General features: G+C 33.5%; 1 protein-coding gene across 5 annotated transcripts in view; it reads right to left on the reverse strand.

Annotated features, from left to right (window-relative positions):
* The window catches only part of LOC143255313 (uncharacterized), a 111,653-nt gene extending 100,017 nt beyond the window's left edge, over positions 1-11,636 (reverse strand). For 4 of the 5 annotated variants that reach the window (XR_013030544.1, XR_013030542.1, XM_076510777.1 and 1 more), the window contains exon 1: positions 11,096-11,470. Coding sequence is in view for 1 of the 5 variants with exons in the window: in XM_076510776.1 (XP_076366891.1) it covers positions 11,096-11,099 (4 nt within the window). In the remaining 4 variants the exon portion in view is untranslated. Of the gene's footprint in view, positions 1-11,095 lie in introns of all 5 variants that reach the window. The other variant, XM_076510778.1, reaches the window with a different exon arrangement.
* Between the last annotated feature and the right edge of the window lie 10,360 nt (positions 11,637-21,996).

Below are 21,996 nucleotides of genomic sequence, written 5' to 3' on the forward strand. Positions count from 1 at the left end.
ATTTTCACTCACTCAGTTAAGAAGTGAGGTCCTTAAAATTATATTGATTTTCTAATTCTGCTTTTAGACACAGTCAGACATTCATGAGTTATTACGTTAAGCAATCTGTACCATGCTAGCATAGTTCTATGTGACTGCCAAAGTATATTTAACCATTTTTTGGTTTCTTTTTTTTTTTATACTGATAGTTAAAGCAGCATTTAGGTGCACACACCCTGCTAATTAAGTAAGATAACTAGTGTGGAATGTATGATTGGTTATGATATAAATGTTAAGGATAATTAACATATTTCAATATATGTTTGTACCAGAGAACTTAAGATATTCTGCAGATTTCCAGATAGAATTTGTCTTCAAATTTTATAAAGTTCCTTTTTGTGAATGATTTAACCTTGTCTTTGCATTTCCACAATCTATGAGAATTCAGCAAAGACCTTTTGGTTTTTCAGATTTTCCTTTACTTATTTTAATTTACCTTAATCAAACAAAGTTTAATGTGTTTTCACATAAAAATGCAGCATTTGCTCCTGTACTGAAGTAAAAGGTATTCTAAAGTAATTGTTACTGTACTAAAAACCAAGTAGGATTTCAGAATTTTATCACAAGCTTATTTTATTGTTTTAACTTTGAGCTGTTTATCATTTACTATTATCTTTTTTAGTTTAATTTACAAAAGGAAAACATACATAATGACAAGATCCTTATTATTTTATTAGTTTTCACTAGCTCTTATATATCCAAATCACTTCCCAATTGTCTTATATTGTATTGTTTTGTAAATTGTGTCATTAAGTATTTGTATGAATTTGTGTTTTTTCTATTTCTTTTTGACTTAACTGAAACTTTACTGAAAGGAAAATATATCTAAAATACAGATTCAAAAACCTGAGTTCTCTGCTTTGTTGGTAATCTGTGAGATAGCACTGATGGTTGTTAAAATCTGGTGGTATCTATCTAAATAAAGCACACCAAAATTAAATATTAATGAATTACCTTTTTAAAATAGATTTGAGTGAATATATATAGGTATATAATTTATATATATAGGTAATATGCATAAACAGAAACAAATTAGCAAAAAGAAAGTAACATACTAATTACATGAATAATCTTGTTATTGTCAGCTTGTTTATATTAAAATAACAACTTGCTTAAATTGGAAACATATTTGTCATGACCACTTTTTACTACATTTACCACAAGTGCATAACTTTGGAGAAAATAAATAATCTACAAAACCCCTGCTTTTAAGATTTTTGTGCTTAATTTGTTTATTATTATTCTTTCTTCCATTCATATGTAATGTACAATCAGAAAAAAACATTCAAATAAAAATCACAACTAATTTTTATGGAAGTTACCTTTTAATGTCATTAAAATTATTTTTAGTTAACTAGTTGTCTCAGTTTATAGAATTTTTATTCTGTTACATTCCCTTAGTTTATAATATGCAGTTGCTTGCAACAGGGGTATAAAAGTATACCTTCAACAGTTATCAATCCTGCCTCATGTTTTACTTTTATTTCTTCAGAAACAGTGAAAGGAACTAAGCACAAAATATTATCATTTAGAGTGCTGCCTCAAATAGCAGAAAACTCAGAATGAAGTATATTTTGTTTATTCAGTGTTGGAAAACTAGAATTAATGTTAACAATTTAACTGCAGAACTAGATGATTATTGCAATTTGCTATAAAATTAATTTATAGGCTCATTAATCAATTTCATGCATAACCCTTACTGGCATGTCTGAACAAGGAAGAATAAAATGCCTGTGTTTTCTTCACAGTTTAATCAAACTATTTCTGCAGAAAGTTTTTTCCCCAAAAACATAATACTTAGCAAATGTATCACTTACATAAACTAAACATTCTTACTGCTCAGTCATTACAGTTGTTTTTTTAACTATGTAGTAATCCCACATTAATATACTGTAAATAAAATTGTGAACACATTTAACTTTTACTACCACCATTCACCAATAAGGTTAATACTGTTTTTATTTTTAACAATCATAATTTTACATTGTTTGATTAACATAGAGACTTCCATAAATATTTTAATTATCCAAATATTTTGCACTCACCTTTAAACAAACTCCATAGATTATCAAATAATAAACCTTTTATTATTTAATAAAACTATATTATTATTGTTTACAAACATTACAACTCAATAAATCCACAATATATCTAACAAAAAGAAAAAAAACAATGTTAAACATAGAACCAGACACCAACAAAATACCTTTACTAAACCTCAATATATCTTCAGTTGGATGTCTTCTTTGTTCAATGTTATGTTTGTATTGTGTCTTGATAAACTACTTGTACTAAATTATTACAAAATTTTCTCCTAACATTGTATATTTATAACTATGTTAAAAACTTCTAATAATGATTTTTAAAATATTATATGATAGTCTAATTCATTCTATATCTCTAGCACCCAAACATATTTCAACTTTATAGCTGTTTTTCATCAGTAAATGATCAAACTACTTGTTGTAGTACATAAGATTTCAACTAAGGTCCAAGGCTTGTACAAAAACCAAAGGAAAAGCCTGAAAAATAAATATATGAATAATATGTTCTCAAGAGATGATGGGTAGAAATAGAAAAAAATCATTAAAACAGGCAGAAAAATTTTGAAGACAAAAATTAACAAGTGGATTGTTTTGTTTACAAGCATAACTACCTACAGCTGTGTAGGATTGTAAATAAATTTTTTCTTTGTGAATTAAACTAAATAAATCTCAGGATACATGTTCTACCTGAAAATATCATACATGCAAGGTAACTTTACTGATTAGGACATACAAACAATAAAATATCTATTCACTTATATTATTTACCAATAATTTTTTGCAACAATGTTGTGTAATGCGGAAGCTTTACCTGACTTATTATTCTAGATAATTCAGTATTTGTTTTACATGTTTATAACAATAATGTTAAGGCCTTAAGTGTTATATCTGAGGCCACAAATATTTCAAGTTTATTTACAATTACAGAAACTAACAAACATGGAACACAGAAACATAAGTATAATAATGCTTAAATCCTCACTTCAGAATATAATTTAACATCACTCTGCTAAGTTTTAATGACTAATTCTCTCAAAAATCAGAAGTTAACAATGTTAAATATTGCAGCTAAGGAAGGTTAACATGTTAACATTTTCTGTATCTGGTGAGGCTTGCTGGATACTGAAACTGCCAATCTACAGGGTTATGCACACAAATGTGCATTATCTGTTCAGAATCTCAATGGATCATCTTGTAAAGAATGAGTTGCCATATACCTATCCACTCGCTCTTCTGGATATTTTTATATTGTGAACAGGTTATTATTCTTGTAAACAAACATCAGCAACTTTAAACCAACAGTGGTCTTAATGTTTGTTAATTGTTTCTTGAACTTCTTGAACACTGAAACTGCATGGTGTCCCTTCCTCATGAACATTTGATGTCATCAAATACTTTATCATACCATGCACTTTTCCCATATTTGTCTAAGAGTGGCATATCTTTACATCTAGCACACTAAAAGGATACTTTCATTAGAATGTCAACAGGGCAGCTGATGGATATCTATTTTCAAGATCCCTAAGCATTTATTATACCATGCACTAAGATGTGTTCTTTTAATATTTACTTTTAAATTAAGAAATTAACTAATGTGTAATGTTAAAGTTTGAATTATAATCTACAATTTGATTCCAAACTTACTGACACAAATTCATAAAATAATAATTCATTAAAATTTTGAATACAAGTCAACAAATGTGATGAGATCGCCTCTGACCCATGATCCATCACAAAAAGGTTATCTTGTTAAGACACAAGCTACAGCTTGACATGTATGCATCTCTATGACCACTATGATATTATTATGATTAAACAACCACCAAGACTAGTTCTCACGAAGAGAAGAAAGTTCACCATTAAGGACAACATAGAATACCTACTGCAGGAAGCACATATATGTTTGACCAAAATAAATAAGTGGTTCCAGGGAAATCACACTTCAAAAGCAAAAGAACCTTGCATGTGTAGTGTAAATTAAGTGTAAATTCTTGTGACAAATCATTCACTTGCTTATAGACAAACTAGTGAAGGCTACGTCAGATTGAGATGGGAGTTCAACACACCCAGATGTACCAAATATCTGACAAGCATGAGTAACAACTCGTAATATTTCACCAGCCAGCTCAGATGAGCATCATCCTGCAGAATAATATAGGTGTAAAAAAAGAATTTCCCACGAGAGGGAAGAAAAATAATAATGGAGCCCTAGTCCCAATATATGAATATGATGGGCAAATGCTCCCATGACTTGACTGAAGAGGTAAGAAGCAAACACACTACCAAAAGAAAAATCAAAGAGCTAGAAGATTGAAATTTGATGGACAAAACACAGAAAATGTCTAGTGTATATGTAAAAAAACATTTGAAATGCTCACCTTGGCCATTTATATACTTGGAGAAAAAAGACCAAAGAAGAGAAAAGAAACCCTCCATCTACAACAGTGGGATAACTAAAAACCAGATGATAAACAAGTCAATAACTAAATGCCTGTCTTGGCCTTTATGGTAACTATAATGAGATAATAGTAATATTCCAAAGTAGGAGCAAAAACCCTTTTAATTGTGTTCTTGGTCAAGAAATCTGAGACTGCCTACTCCAGACATTGAATGTAAAAATGGGTGGAAGGAGGAGGAAAGAGGGGAAGAAAAGTGAAGAGGTAAGCCATGAGTGAGAACCTGAAGAATCCATCTGTTGACCATAAACTGAGACCAAAAGTGGCAAAGTGAGACAAACAGGCACCTACTAGATCATGCCAGACAAGATTGTCACCAATGAGGTGAAAGACTATGTGATATTGGGAAGAAAAATGTCAAGAAGCAAGAATGAGAAGAGGAGATACAGGTTGAGCAGCTCTAGGAACAGGAGGGGTAAGGTTAAAGACTGCTCTAATGCAGAGCATATTTTACAAAAGTTGGCAATGACTATTTCTGTATTCAAGTCAGATAATGCTCCAGGGACATAAAATTGTTAAATGATGGTCAGAGTAACCACAAGTAACAAGTTTAGTACCTGCATACTGAGAAGAATTGTATTATTGGTTTCAGCATCCAGGAGTTGGTTGGTTAGTTGGTTGTTTTGGTGTTTTATGGCCCAAAGAAGCTTGGCTGCATGTGCCAAACATCTGGTAAAAGTTAAAATTAAAGTAAATTTAGTAAAATTCATAAAAGGAAATTAAGGTAAAATAAAATATAAATTGTATAAAACCAATGTTTACTTCTAGTCTACAATGTTAAGAGAAAAACTACAGTAATACAAGTTGTAAAGGACTATCTGTACCATAACTGTAATTATCAGTTATGGTACAGATAGTCCTGAGTTATTTGACATTATGGCCATTTTCAAAAAGTAATAAAAGTTTTAAAAGACTTGTAGCAATATTTTAATAACTTGCCAGGATGATTAAAGGATAGTTCAAACAGCAGCGTTAGTCACCTGAAGTTGGTTTTTCCAGTCCTGGTTTCGAGTTATTTGACGTTAAGGCCATTTTCTAATTTCAAATTGAACTTGATGGATTGCAATTCTTAAAAGAAAATCATACTAAAAAAAAGGTCTAATGCATCAATTAAAAAACTTAAATGACATTAAAAACATTAGTGTCCTTTAAAAGACTAAAAACATTTCCAAGGTGGATTGTGTCACAATCACCAATAACACTGTCTAATCTTATGGTCAAAGTTTGGGACAGAACATGCTTAAAATGGTGCCATCACAGAGAGTCGTAACAATGGCAAGAAAGTAAAATGTGGCTTATTGTGGCCTGAGTTTTACACAGACTACACATAGGTGCATCAGTTCCAGATAAAAGAAAACGATGAGTTAAAAAACTGTGACCAATGCATAGTCTAGTTAGAACAATTTCCTCTTTCCAATCCTAACAGAAGCACGATGGCCAAAGTCCAATATAGGGTTTCATTTGGAAAAGCTTATTTTCATGTTGCTCACACCAAGTCAACTACCAGCTGGAATGGAGCCGAGCCTTGAATAAAGAACCATAGTCCACGTATGGAACAGGCACAGCAGTGATAGTGCCAGAGCAGATAGATTTAGCTCCAGTGACTGCAAGCTCATTCCCACAAATACCAACATGGCCCGATATCCAGGAAAATTGGATAAATGTTAAAGAGAAATGGGCCAGTTGGTTTTGAATATCAGCGAGAACAGGGTATGAACTAACGTGAAGTGATTCCAGGGCCAGTAGAGAACTAAGCAAGTCAGTATAAATAGTGTAGTTTGAGTACTGCTTAGCTTCTATGCGATCCAGGGCAAGAGAAATGCATACAGTTCAACAGTGAACACAGAAGCTGTAGAGGAGATTCTGCAAGCAACAAAACAAAAAAAACCATGGCACAGCCGACACAGTTACCTGATTTCAAACAATCTGTATAATTAGGAATGGAAGGATGGTTTGTAGGATGCTCAGCAAATTATAGACAGTATTTCCAATTAAGAGTGTCTGCTTTCTTCAGATGACTTATAGATAGGTCACATTTGGGGACTGTAAGAAGCCATGGTAGGATGGGCTGACTAGTGGATACAGACCCAATTTATCCAACTGCATCTGGATACGAAGGCCAAAAGGAGCAATGGCAGATTGTCTGTTCTGAAAAAGTATGACCCACTGAAGAAAGAAATCACAACCCTAGGTGGGATGCTTTGGTAAGAAACGAAGTTTTGAAGCATGTAGTAAAAACAGTTGCAAATGGCAGAGGTGCAAAGAAGGTTCATGAGACTATGTATAAGCTCTGAACTGTGCCACCCCTCCATACACTCATCCATCACACAGCCTGTCAGTTCTGTACAAAGAAAAACCACCAAAAGGTGACTGTATCAGCAGGTTTCAGAAATGTTTACTGTAAGGAAAGGCATACAGGATGGTACAAAGCAATAAGTGTTTTGATGTCACCCAGATTAGAATGCAAACCTCGATAGTTCCATTGTATCATTCTTATTTGTGTGTGTGGGAATTGGGTAGATAACCCTTCTGTTTATGACCACATCTTTTTTCTTTACTGTCTTTATTTGAGAGAGGTCTATCAACCTCCATGGCTCCACCCTGGGTCAATTGAGCAGGTCTTTGCTGTGACTGAACTATTGACACTGGAAACATCAGAGAGGGTTTGGAATGTATGGCCATGCCCTGCAATTAAAATAATCTGCCTTGATGGTGGCAGGTGGATGTGGTGATGTACATGTCAAAATGAGGATACTGGTCGGCATTGTAATTCCATCTTTGCCTCACTGCAGAAACTCCTTGAGTGAAGAAACCAGCAAGAACCTACAAGGACGGTGTAGCAATGCCAGGGTTTCATGAGCACTATACCCAAATGCCAGCATCAGATACAATGTCCACAACACATGTTGAAAATATCCAACACTGGTACTTGGTTGACCCTGGCACAAGTGGACCACCCCAAGGCTGCCCATCTACAGGAATTCAAGGCTAAAGTGGTATGTTAGGGTTGGACCCCTCAACAACCAGGATCCTTTCCTTTCCTTCCTGGGTCACCACACACAGAAAACACATGGATGGATGTTCAGATCCCAGAGGAGTCAAACTGAAAAACACAACCTTCCATGGGAGGTTCCCTCACTACATAGAGGAATCCACACCGAGGGGGCATCCAAGAGAGATTTCAAAATAAGATATCTGAGATATACACTGGTTACAGGTACCAATAAGAGGCTGATTGAGAAAAGCATTTACTTAGTCCTTGCAACTACTATTCTGATTTAAAACACAATACAGTATCAAAATAAACTTGTCTTGATATTTTATTATGTGTGTGAGAAGTAGAGAGCAGTGTTTTACTATTTATAATCTTCCTCTTTACTTCAAACTCAGTGTGCAGACCTAGCAAATAACCAACACTAGGCCACTTGGGAACCTGACATCTGGGTTATAGTAGTAAGAATAAATGCAATGTGGTTTTTCACTCAAATCCTAAACCAGAAGGCACTGAGAATTTATCACCCAGTCCACGATAGGAAGCTCCCTACTAATCATATGTGACAACTTACATTGGGTAGTTTTTGTCCTCTAGCTTGAATCCAACACCAGACCACCTGGGAAGCAGTAGGATGAGGGGTCCCAGTTTAAGAAATGAAATGCATTTAGGTGGGTTACCTATACCCCATAACTCAGCAATGTCAGATATTTGTCTTTCAGTTCATAACAGGATGAGAATACTCTCACCACTTACACCAACAGAACACCGACTCTCAACTGTATTGAATTGGTTACACTCAAGAGAAAATCTCCATAGTACGATACCTTTGTAAATATAAACTGTTAATTGACGAGGTCTCTCATACTCCACTGGAAGTGGAAGACAATGCATTGTGAAATCAAGAGGAATACAACACTGGAGAAAGTGTAATGGTTAACTGAAACTGACCTTTCTTGGTAGAAATTTCAGTTTTTAAACCTCTCAAAGTTTACATGAGACTACAGGAGCGAACTTGTGATGTGCAGAAACTGCTGTTTCTCTTCACACTACTCATGAATAAGACTAAGGTAAGCATGAGAAAAATCTATATTTTGAGCTAGCGGCTGAAAATTATTGCTCTGAGATTTGTTAAGAAATAACGAGTAAGAAATAGCTTAGGCTTCCAGAAAAAATATGGAAGAACAGCCAGGCCAGAATCTGGAAAGAGAAATTCAGAAAAAGGAAGGGGTATGATTGAATGGATCAAAGCAACAGTTCATGCACCAAATTAATTGCAAAGAATATTCTGAAAAATGCAAGATAAATAAATCTTGATGAGATAAAAGACAAATCAATAAAAATCATTTAATCTTTCATATATGAATTTTAAAACACAAATAATACATAATTACCTAAAATATAAACATAAAACCTAAATGCAATTTAACTGTTTATCAATCTAATGTGTACGAGAAAATACAACTAAATGCTACACACTCTACTCTCAACAATGAGCTAAACTTTTTTTCTATTTCATACATGCATTCCTGCAACTGAGCTACTATTTTGAAAGAGGGTATAAATTATCTTCAACTATGGAAATTTCAACAGTTTTTTTCAACAAATGTCTTGAATAATGTCTTTAACAACTTCTAAATTCTCATAATTGTTTCTCATAAATAGCTCTAAAATTGAAATTTTTAGCTGTGGTCACAATACATGCTGAAGTTTTGATCACTGATTTAGATGAGTTTTTTTTTCAAATAAACATATGAAACTTCTATAATATAAAATTTTGAATTATAATATATTGAGAATAATTTCATTAGGATAAATGAAGGGCAAAGTGGTTTAATTGAATTTTCAAGTTAACTTAATATAATAGAAGAGGGTTTAAAAATGGCATTTGTATAAATTTAAACTGGTTTTAGTCACATGATTCATGTATTATAAAAAATTTCAACTTTAGCATGAGTTTACTCTTAGCCACATAAGCTGGCAATTTACCTAGATATCTAGACTTTAATGTATTTTAATTATATGGCATATCAGATCCAAAGTCTGTAGACACATTTTCTGAGAAACATATACATTTTCTAACCCTTAATGGGTACCACACCCAAATTATATACTTTGCCTTGAGATCTACAATGCACATGTAGTCAGTTGACACAAGGGAATATCGTTATTAGAAAGAGCTCAACTTGCAACACAATCCCCCAATGGTTAATCTGAAATTGACATGCAGTTTTCATACAGGCTCTAAGAATTCTTGTCTGCTTCACTCAATATAGCATTTAAGGTGATTTCTTACCTAAATATTCTAAAATAAAAAATGTTAAATTGTACTAGATCTTACTTTTATATTTAATTATGTCACATGTATGCTTTAAAAATCTTATTTGAAGGACTTAATGATTTTTATAGTTTTACCTTGTTGGCTGGATTATTAAAGATGTGCTTAAAGTTCTATCTTGTTCAGACAACATGCTCCTACAAGTAGTTTGTCAAAAGAACTTTACCAAGCTGTATAAATATCAGCTGGTATGTCAGCATAAATGATCAAACACAAAGAATATGTAAAGAAAATGTCATTGTTTCTACAAATTCAATGGTTAAAAAGAATTGTGTGTGGTTATAAAGATTTATATGTGCATTTCCAAATAGTAAATGCTTTTGCATCCAAATAAATCTCCAAGGCCAAAGTCGGGCACAAAAAAGAGCTATCATTTGATGTATCACCAAATTCTTATTGGTCCAACTAATTTAAACCAACAACCTGTTTTTAGTTTTAACATGCAATTGCTAGTCATTGTCAAACAAGGAAAAGGAGGTTTGATAATCGTCACAATTTTTTTAAAGCCAATTTACAACTACTGGATTACAGTTGATTTAAAATGAATTATACAAACTAAGCATGTATTAGTAAAATTTTTCATTTGTTATTTGGTGCACATTGTACAATAATTAATATTATGTCAATCAAAGATTTGTATATTTACACCTGTGATTTCAAATTCACATACTTCTGTGGCTGGGAGCTACAACTGTCTGGAACTTCCAACTTACACGCTTTGAACATGTTTACTTTAGAACAATCCAGATAATGGCATAGTAAAAAAGAAATATCAGGTGTTATTGATAGCTTCACAACAACAGTATTTACAGAATACACCTCTATAAATTTAATATCCAAGATGTAGATGTATGCTGCTGTCATTCATTTTTGGGGGAACTATATAGAACCTAGTTCAATGTGAACTAGTTAACCAAGTTTAAGTAAAGACTGGAACTTGGAACTGTGAGGTAAACATTACTGAGCCTTAAGGCTATTCTTTCACATATTATTTTCAGTAATTTATTTCAACTGATTTATTAAGCAGTGTAAATAGAGACATAAGAGTTTTGATCTAAATTTTAACATTTTTCTAGAAATAGGCAGAAGCAATTAATTAAACTTCAATTTTAAAACCAAGCCACCTTAACATTAATTAATACTACTACTTTAACTACTTACTTTGCATTAGCATTTCACAGCCAACAACACTAACCACATAATAATCGTAAAAATAAATACTTACTCATGTAGAACTATTGTCTATAGAATGTATTGGGGGTTGGAACTTTAAGCCTAACGACTCAAACTTCACACGAGTGTTTATGTAATCTGTACAACGTAGTGTTCACTATTAATACAATGTACTAGGCCTAGTTATAGTCCGCTGTTACAAGCTTGCCAACTAATACTCTACACTTTGCAAATTTTTATGGAGATAAAAATGGCGCTCAAATTTTAAAAATGTGTCACAACCTTTCAAGCTTACGAATGATTAAGCTACTACCGACTTAAAGATAATCTCTTTACTTTAGCAGTATCTTTACTGCCAAATTAATTCAAACAGCACTTATCACCTTGACAGAATCTGTTCTGCCATATTCGGAATATACTCAGTACTTCCGGAGAATAATATCCTCTAGCGTTAAAGATAATATAATGAACGAAAAAGCAGGTGCTTGGTGATAAAAAAAATTATAGTTTATAACATAAATCATCGATAGAATCTCAATTTTAAAGTAAAATTGCAAGACACAGTCCAACTGAGTTATTTTCAAAACAAAAAGGTAATATACACTCATAATCAGAAGCAGAATTCTTTGCTTTCAATATATATTTTTCATTCCTTTATATGAAATTAGTGTTCTCGCTAATATTTCTTTCAACTGCACAAACTATATTTATCTACGTGTATGAATAAGCATTAATAAAAAATATTAAAATTTGTGAATAAATTGCAGTGTGTCATAGTAAAAGTATTCCAACATCTATGCTGTTTCTAGAATGTTATACAAACACAAAGCTCAACCATTTTATTACTTTTGTAAAATCTTCGAGAAAACGTCTCTTATAACTAAAATACTATTCGTTGGGACCCCAGTGGCACAGTGGTATATCTGCGGACTTACACACTAAAAACCGGGTTTCGATATCCGAGGCGGGCAGAGCACAGATAGTTCATTGTGTACCTTTCTGCTTAATTCAAAACAAACAAACAAAGTATTCGTTGGTAAAAGAGTGGACCAATAGATGGCTGTAGGTAGTGACGACCTGTTGCATTCACTCTACTTCTTACAGTACTAAATTAGGGAGCCCCCCAGTGGCACAGTGGTATGTCTGCGCACTTACATACTGAAAACCGGGTTTCGGTATCCGTGGTTGGCAGAGCACAGATAGTCCATTGTGTAGCTTTATGCTTAATTCTAAATAAACAAACAAAAACTAAATTAGGGATGGCTAATGCAGATAGCCCTCGTGTAGCTTTCGCGAAATTCAAAAACAAAGAAAGAGTTGAGGCTTTTGAAAAATTAGACGATCATGAATGCAATATTTTATAGCTATTTAATCAAAATAGTTGAAATTTATTTTGTATTCAATACATCTGCATTACTTAATTTTCTTTTTGAGTAAATGATTGAAAATACATATCAATTACTATGTATTAAGAGCTTGTCAAATTGTAAAGTAATTTTTAACTTTATGAATTAACACGTAAATATAATTTAAAACTCTTTTAAAATATTATATTTTGTAGGGTTTATGCACCTAGTGTGATTGTGTGGCAAGCTTTTATTCTAAAAACAAATATTATGCCCAACTCAACATTCAGTTTGCTACTTGTCATTGAGTTTCAAAAATATGTGGGCACCCCTTCTAATGAGTAGGTTCTGCTGTTTCAGCCACACCCATTGCAAACAGGTGCATAAAATCAAGCATACAACCATGCAACCTCCATAGACAAACAATGTCAGTAAAATGGGTCGTACTGAAGAGCTCAGTGACTTTCAACGTGACACTGTCATAAGATGCCACCTTTCCAACAAATCAGTTCGTCAAATTTCTGCCCTGATCAACTGTAAGTGCTGTTATTGTGAAATGGAAACGCCTAGGAGCAACTAGGAGAGCTGAAGCGCATAGCGCCAAAAAATCGTCTGTCCACAGTTGCAACACTCACTACCGAGTTCTAAATTGCCTCTGGAAGCAACGTCAGTACAAGAACTGTTCGTCATGAGCTTCATGAAATGGGTTTCTATGGCCAAGCAGCTGCACACAAGCCTAAGATCACAATACACAATGCCAAATGTCAGCTGGAGTGGTGTAGAGCACACCAAAATTGAACTTTGGAGCAGTGGAAATGCATTTTCAGGAGTGATGAATCACGCCTCACTATCTGGCAGTCTAATAGACGAATCTGGGTTTGGCAAATGCCAGGAGAACATTACCTGCCTGAATACATAGTGCATTGTGGAGGGGGAATAAAGGTCTGGGGCTGTTTTTCATGGTTTGGGCTAGGTTCTTTAGTTCCAGTAAAGGGAAATTTTAATGCTACAGCATACAATAACATTTTAGAGAATTATGTGCTTCCAGATTTATGGCAACAGTTTGAGGAAGGCCCTTTTTGTTTTAGCATGAAAATGCTCCCGTGCACAAAGCGAAGTCCATAAAAACATGGTTTGTCAAAATTGGTGTAGAAGAACTCGACTGGCCTGCACAGAGCCCTGACCTCAACCTTGGGAATGAATTGAAACGCTGATTGCAAGCCAGACCTTCTCGCCTGACATCAGTGCCCAACCTCACTATTGCTCTTGTGGCTGAATAGGAGCAAATCCCCTCAGCTATGTTTCAAAATCTGGTGAAAAGCCTTCCCAGAAGAGTTAAGACTGTCATAGCAGCAAAGGAGGGACCAACTCCATATTAATGCCCATGGTTATGGAATGAAATATTCAACAAACACATATTGGTGTGATGGTCGGGTGTCTACATAGTTTTGGCCAGATAGTGTATGCAGCTAATTCACATGTACGATGCTCTTGGTATGCTCTCTAAAGACTGATTTGTCATGTCACAAGATGAGTTCTGACCCAATTGAAATCATGAAACTTCCGTACTGTTGGCCCAAACTGAAGCTATGTCAAATCTCTGTTGTTGTTTTTTTATTTTGGATTGCTTTATTGATTTTCGTAAAAGACTACTCTACCCAGAACTTAACAGCAAAATATTCTTCAGACTTTGTTCAACATCAAGCCTGAGGGTACCAGGGTATTACCTATATTTAGTTGCATCTGAGAAGAGGTGCTCAACAGTAGCATGGATGCTCTTTGCGGTGTGCTGGTCAGATAAATAAAGAGCTGAGATAGTAAGTTCCAATATAGCATTATTGAGTCTCATTTGTAGAGGGTAGATATGCATATATGACTGAGAAAGGTCAGGGATAGATACTCACCGCTATTGCTTGCTCCACAAAGTGAGTGAAGACCTATCTTTCGATCAGTACACCAACATAGACCATAATGTACATGCTCATCAAAATATGTATACTATGATTCACAGCATCAGAAAATATCCACAGTGATCAGCAAACTCTATTTCAAGACCTTACTGTTTGTTAATTTGTAGTACAGACTATCAAGGTTTGACTAACTGGTATCAACACTTGCTAGACGTGATAGTGGCATATAGAAAGTGGATTAGGGATATAGAGGATGCTTACTGAACATGCTTATGTTTGAAGAAAAAATACTGCTTTCTATTGATGTGATATAAGATCTTCCCATATGAAATACGACCAACAATATCCACAGGAATACAAGAAGTGGTTACGTTATGAAAATAATAATTGAAATAAGTTTGTTGAAAACAACTGGAAAAAGACTTTGAAAACATGACAATACGGTAAAAAATGGGTGGCCATTTGTGTAGCTTGGGTGTGATTGTAGTACAGGCTGGTAGCATGTAAGCAACTTGGATATGGTTCAACTAATCTGTACCTGATTCTTTATCATATTTGTCCTTTAATATATTAATTGCAATAGAGAAAAGGCATGCAAAAGCACTTCGAGTATATTGATTGCATGTGTCTCTACATCACAAATGAACCTGTGATACATTGTCTTGAGCAGAGGTCTGAGAACCAGATAAGTGATTAAAAGAGGATGCGGATATCATCTCGAATCATATGAACTAATTTAATAAGAAAGAAGTTGGAGATACTTTTCTGGGGCCCATAATAAGCTAGAAGAGAAGTTACTGAATGTAGGTGAAAAAGGAGAGCTTTGATCATCTCCTAGTCTACCAATGTTAACCTTTCAGTTGATTTGGGTGGGATTTGTGAACTTTACCAGCTAGGGTGATCAGCTCCAGCAGATAGCTCTGCTGTCTTTACCGTTCTAAAATTTAAATGCAGTTCTTTTGTCATACTATTCTTCAAGCAAAGCAAATATTTTGCCCTTTACATCTGGAATGATGTCTAAACAAAAACATCATCTGTAGTTACATGTATCTTTAATGGTACATATATTTTGTGATTATATCTCGTTGCAATATATATTCTGTGGATGGAACTTGCTTCAGAAAGTTGGAGCGGCTGCATAGCCTTTACCAAACACTGATGGTCAGTGTAGTTAACTCACCGAATCTTCAATCAGCTCGTAAATGGTGGTTACTAGTAAACTTGCTGCTCCTTCTTAAGGTGCTTGACAATGTCAATGACCAGATTATCTAAGCTCAGAATCAGGTACTGTACAACCTGTTACTGAATGTATCCATTCAAAACAGTGACCTACCTGAAATGATTCAAAAACTGATCTAAGTTCTCTCTTTCAGTCTTCACTTATGGCTGTCTGTTACTTTACCAATCAGAAAGATAACTGTAATTGGTGGAAATAACTGACTAGTAGCGCATGAAGCTACTGTTTATTATTTAATGGTGGAAATATGTTGCACTCTGAATTGCTTGGGAGCTTGGTAGAGACCTCCTATGTGGCTTTGAAACTGTCATGTACCAAAACCGTTCCAGTGAGCCTCAGTCATCTGTGCTTTCTTTCTGCCGAGATTGACTTTGATTATCAGAGGTACGATATGTTTAAGTGATGTCAGTGAACAAAACATAAGGTTTCACCAAGTCGGTGTTTGAAACATTATTGATGTTGTGAACCTTTAGAATATTAGTAAAATTCTCTAAAGTTCAATTTCTTTTCGCTAGTAAATGCTCCCTCTCAGAGTTTGTTAGAAGTGTTTATTTAAAATAAAATTAAGGTTAGGACACAAGTTACACTTTCAAAACTCCGGAATAAATCTTGATGGCACTGCACCAAAAATTCTCTTAACAATTTACTAAAGTTATATTTTAGAAAAACAACAACAAATGATTTTCCAATAAGTATCAGATAGATAAATCTGCAAATAACGGCAAATTAAATCAAGGAAAATAAAATAATTATTTTGTAGTACATAACTTCACTGAGCCTTTCTAACGTATCTATAAAATGTCACTGGTGAAAATTGGTAAAAATGAAAACAGTCTTTATCATGAAATAGATAAAAAGAAAATGTTTAATTTTACAGTCTTCTCTCTCTCAGGACATCTTAGGTTTATAATTCAATGTATAGACCATTAGTTAGGCCACATTTGGAGTACTATGTTCAGTTTTGTGTCTTACTTGAAAAGGACTTTGAATTATTTGAAAGGTTTCAAAAAAGGGCTACTAGTATAATACATGGGACAAGCTACGATCTATAATGTTGTTTTCTCTTTTAAAACAAAAGAGTTAGAATCTAATTTATGTGTTTAAGATTGTTCAGGGAATCGATAGCATTGTTGCGTCATATTTTTCATATTTAGTAGTGAGAATCACGAGCGCTCGCAGAATTTATTCTTGGTGGGGGCAGGCCATTGCAGAGCGCAGGTCATTTGCCTTACAATGTATCTCAGGACGAATGGTATGGGGATTAACACTTACTAATAATCTTGAATTTGCCTTGAAGTTAAAATACAATGCTTTGGCTGATAACATATTTATTTATATAAACCTAATTTCTCCATCTATATTTAAATAGTATTATTGTCTAATAAAGTTTTAAATAAATTATTAAAATAAATTTCCTTCTGAAATTCCGGGGGAAGGAAGCAATTCCCCTCTTACATCTTCCTGTGGACACTTTTGGTGAGAATGATAGGATTAGAAGAAATAAATACAAATTTTAGCAGGAAAGGAGTGATCTTCAGCTGAAACTGTTTTATTTTTTCAAACGAAAGGTTGACATTTGGAATAGGGTTCTTTTAAATGTGGTGGGTGCAGCTAATTTATGGGAGTTTAAGAAAAGGCTTTATAAATATTGAAATGATAAGAGCCATATTTGACCGTTTTATTTTTATTCTAAAGCTTATTTTAGTGGATAAGACAGCTTAAATGACCCAACAAATTGTTTATTATTGTTAAATTATATGTACATGTATAAATATTTTAATCCTAAATGACAAGTATCTTCAGAAGAGTAACAAACGTTTTCAGTACTTCTCTGTTTTACAATTTAGGTATTAAACAAAACGAATGCTTTGGCCTTAAAATGAACGTAAGTGTTATACATATTTTAAATATTTGTTCAGAGAATCACTATACGTTACTACAGTTTTTATACACTTTTCACAGCAAAACGTCTGTTCCAGAAATGGGGTAAAAAAACAAATAAAAATATGTTATTATCTGCTGTTTCGTAAAGACTCTTATGTATATGCTTCTCTGTTTTCTTTTCAAACGAAAAAATGTTTTTATTGTGTGATAAGAATACGTTATACGCTTTTGTGCTTTCATATGTAGTTTCATACTGGTTCTAGATTTTACCATATTCTTAAATGACAACATTAGCAATGCCATCTTTCTCGATGTACTTCCTTATTATACTGTATACACCTTTCAACGTAAAGTTGTTTGGAATAAATCTTTCAAAAACGTGGTATAAACTGATAAGAGTATGTGTATAATAACAGTCGTCTTCAAATCACTCAAAATTGTTTCTACTGATAGTGCCTGAAAAGGGAAGATCTGAAATCATTTAGTTTTTCACTGTCAGTTTAATATATTAATATTGTTGGCTGCGATATATGATTTAATGTGAGACTGTTATTTAAAAACTATGAAAATTTCAGCAGCATATATTTTGTAAGTCAGTTCTCTGTTTGCCCTAACAATTTTCCAACCAAATCCTTTGATTTACACATGGGAACAATTTAGTTAAATAGGGGCAAATATGGTCCAATGGAAAGTTATCAACATCTTCACAAAGTTAACCACTGAGAAAGACACTTTCGATTGTTTGGTTGAAAAAACGCAAGCAACTCGTGAAATGTGTGTTTGGACAAGCTATTAACTTTGTTTCGTTTTTATACACAACGTTATAAGATAGTTTTATTATTTCATTGAGTGGAATGTTTGTATATAGAAATGCAATATAAAAGCTTTATTAATTCAGTTCAATTTTATTCAAACGCTAGGTAATAAGATATGATATAAATTAGTTATACATTTTAACTCTAATGAATCTATTTTTAACAGGTGGTTAAGGCGCTCAACTCGCGTTCTTAGAGCCGTGGGTGCAAATTCCTATAGTAATACAGAAAGCTTTGTAGCTACAAAAGTATTCAAACAAGAAAGCACATAACTAAGTCATTTAAAAATATATATTCATACTGCGTCAAATAGCTTGTTAGTCTGAGCCAATATTTTATCCCTGTTTTGGCAAATGACTGAAATTATATTAGACTAAAATAAAGTAAGGATATTTTTTTGAATTTTAAGTAACTCAGTTTTTGTAGTTTTGACTGTTTTGTTCCAATTATTTTTGTAGCATTAAAACATTCTATAGCAGTATATACTTACGTATATAGAGTTAGGGGGTAAACACTACCTATATTCTCAGGGTAAAAATAAAACGTTTTAATTATTATTTGGGGCATAAAGATCTTTTTTTCTTTTCTGTACCTTCATTCACAAAATGTCCAGATTCCTTCAATATGCACTACAAATTCTGGAAAAACAACAGGTTTACAACAGAATCGCACCTGTGGGATCTCCGTTGCCATTAAGTGAGATTACTGAATATTCACAACACTGGTTGTTCCAATCAGAACTACAGTACTTATTTTTGCACATTTAATAATGAATTAATGACAGTTTCGAATCTGCTATATTTTAATTTCTTAACAGGCGTAGTGATATTACATTAAGAATAAAAAAACAACAGAAACAATGTTTTTTGCCACAATGAAAGGTAAAATATTTAATATTAGTTAAAAACAACTAGTTTCAGTAACAGTTACCATCGTACGATAACCGTGTTCCTTAAACTAATTAAATAAAATTAAGAGTAAAGACTTTAACTTTCATCGTGCCAAAAAAAGCGTTGATTTCTGTGTTTTTTTACTTCATTTGTTAAAAACTTAAAATTTGAATACAAGAGTTTTTATGCTAGTTTTAATATAGCATATTTGTATACATTTATTTAATGAAAAAACAAAAATTAGTTTTACTTTGTTTATAAAAATGAATCAAATATTAATAGCTTGACTAAATGCACGTTTCAAAAGTTTCTTGAGTTTGTTGCCAAACAGTCATGTTTCATTTTTAATGTAGAATTTTGTGATGAGACTGGCCGGTGGTGTTGCAATGGGGTAAATATTAAATCATAATTCGGCAATCTTGCTAACTGGTTAAACAACTGTCGAAACGAATACAAACCTCTGATTTACAAAACATACGTTAATGAACCGCAATAAAAGCAATAATAATAACATAGAAAAACGGTAATTGGTTTAAAGTTAATTTTTACCGGTTTATATCTTAAATGTGACATAATTGTTTTAAATAACATTAAAAAAATAAAATTGTCATTAGTAACCACTGGAGGACAGATGATTAGAAAATATGTAAAAATCAGAATTAAAAAGCCAGCTGCTCTACGTTTTTGTGACACAAAAATCCACTTACAACTTAAAATGTATCCCAAAAAGTCATCGAGAATGAGCGTGATACAACTACGCGTTAGGTACGTATTACAACGGCCCGGCATGGCCAGATGGGTTAAGGCGTTCGACTCGAAATCTGAGGGTAGCGGATTCGAATCCCCGTCGCACTAAACATGCTCGCCCTTTCAGCTGTGGGGGCGTTATAATGTGACGATCAATCCCACTATTCGTTGGTAAAAGATTAGCCCAAGAGTTGGCAGTGGATGGTGATGACTAGCTGCCTTCCCTCTAGTCTCACACTGCTAAATTAGGGACGGCTAGCGCAGATAGCCCTAGTGTAGCTTTGCGCGAAATTAAAAAAACAAACAAAAAAACAAATCAACGATCATCTATAGTTTCTATGAAGGTGGAATGCCTTTATTTGAATTTGTTGGATATACAAAGCTGTTTAGTGTAAGAGTTATTATTAAATTCATTTTATTATTTAATATTTAAAGAGTATTCAGTTTTCATGGCAAAAATGTTAAAGTTTAGATATTTTGGAAGCGATGGTTGTGACAAGTTTCTTTGTGTAACTCGGAACAAGTAGTACGTTGTGTGTACAGTTTATTTATTGTGCTAAACTTTCGTAATATTGTTGACGTCATCTTGCCAGATGTTTTTTAAAATTTTTGCAAAGCTACACGAAGGCTATCTGCGCTAGCCGTCTCTAATTTAGCAGTGCAAGACTAAAGAAAAGGCAACACGTTATCACCACCCACCGCCAACTCTTGGGCTACTCTTTTACCAATGAATAATAGGATTGACTGTCACATTATAAAGCTTACAGAAATGAAAGGGCGAGCATGTTTTATGTGAGAGGGATTCGAACCCGCAGCCCTCAGATTACGAGTCGAGTGTCTTAACCACCTGGCCATGCCGGGTCCCATCCTGATCGAAGCTTCTAAATTTTACTTGTTATGTGCAATGTTCTTATCACTAGAGGGCTAGATATTTCTAGATTTTTCAGTTGCGTGTTATATTTGTTTGTTTTGATATTTTGCACAAAGTTACACGAGGACTATCTACGTTAGCCGTCACTAATTTAGCAGTATAAGACTAGAGGGAAGGCAGCTAGTCATCACCACTCTTTGGTGTGATTCATTTCTTTGTCTTACTACAAGAAATTTATCAATGCCTAAGCTAGCTACAAGAAAACTTAAATAATATTAAAACTAGTTTAATAGTAAAGATATATTTTTGCATAATGTGTTTATGGTAGATTCTGAAGGAGTCACTACTTAACGAACAGGTCACAATTACACTCGTTTCTAGTCATTGGAGCTATAAAAGGAGTTCCACTTCAATCACTAACTGACTCTGTAAACAACCACTTTTTCGACTCAACCAGCCAATCTCATAAGTGGGATTAATAGTAACATTATAACATCTCACAGTTGAATAGGCAAGCGTGTTTGGTGGGTCAGAATTTCTAACTCGCGATCCTTAGATTGCGAGTTAACCCTCCATATATATCTAGCCGTGCAGGCTTCACCTACAAAAAAAGAAGAGACGTCGATATTGCAAAAGTCAGCGAACTTGTATATAAGGTATTGTGGATATGTTTATTCGCAAACACATTATACAAAATCAAGAGATGTACAATGAACACTAGCTTAAAAAAGTTACTAATAAAATAAATATATTTGTTTAAATTTAAATCTATTTGCATTATGTTTTAAACCTTCTTCTTTCAGCCTTCAAAGTTGTTGTACGTTATTATAGAAAGATGTTTGGTTAAAAATGTTATATCTTGACGTTGTTTGCGCTGAATATAATTACCGACTGATGGAAGGGGTCTTTGAACCATAAATAATTTCTTATATAGCTTTAACATTAATTATGAGTTTTTTCAGTTGTATTTAACAAAATTATTACCTTTACAATCACAGTAACCAGTTGCAATCAAGTTTAAATTGGCTTGAATACTGGCGAAACATGTTTTACTTAGCTTGAGCTACATTGCACTATCATTTGTAGAATATCAACCATGGAAAATATCTTCGTTTTCAATATTACACGACAGAACATACCAGTACCTTATGTTAATAAAAGAAGTTTAATGTTTAAGCCCCTACTGAGCAACAGCTTTACAATATATTGTTATCTACAGACAGTAAACCACGAATTTCTACAACTTCAATTTC

This window comes from Tachypleus tridentatus, chromosome 7, assembly GCF_004210375.1.
Source record: "Tachypleus tridentatus isolate NWPU-2018 chromosome 7, ASM421037v1, whole genome shotgun sequence".
NCBI classification, from domain to species: Eukaryota; Metazoa; Arthropoda; class Merostomata; order Xiphosura; family Limulidae; genus Tachypleus; species Tachypleus tridentatus.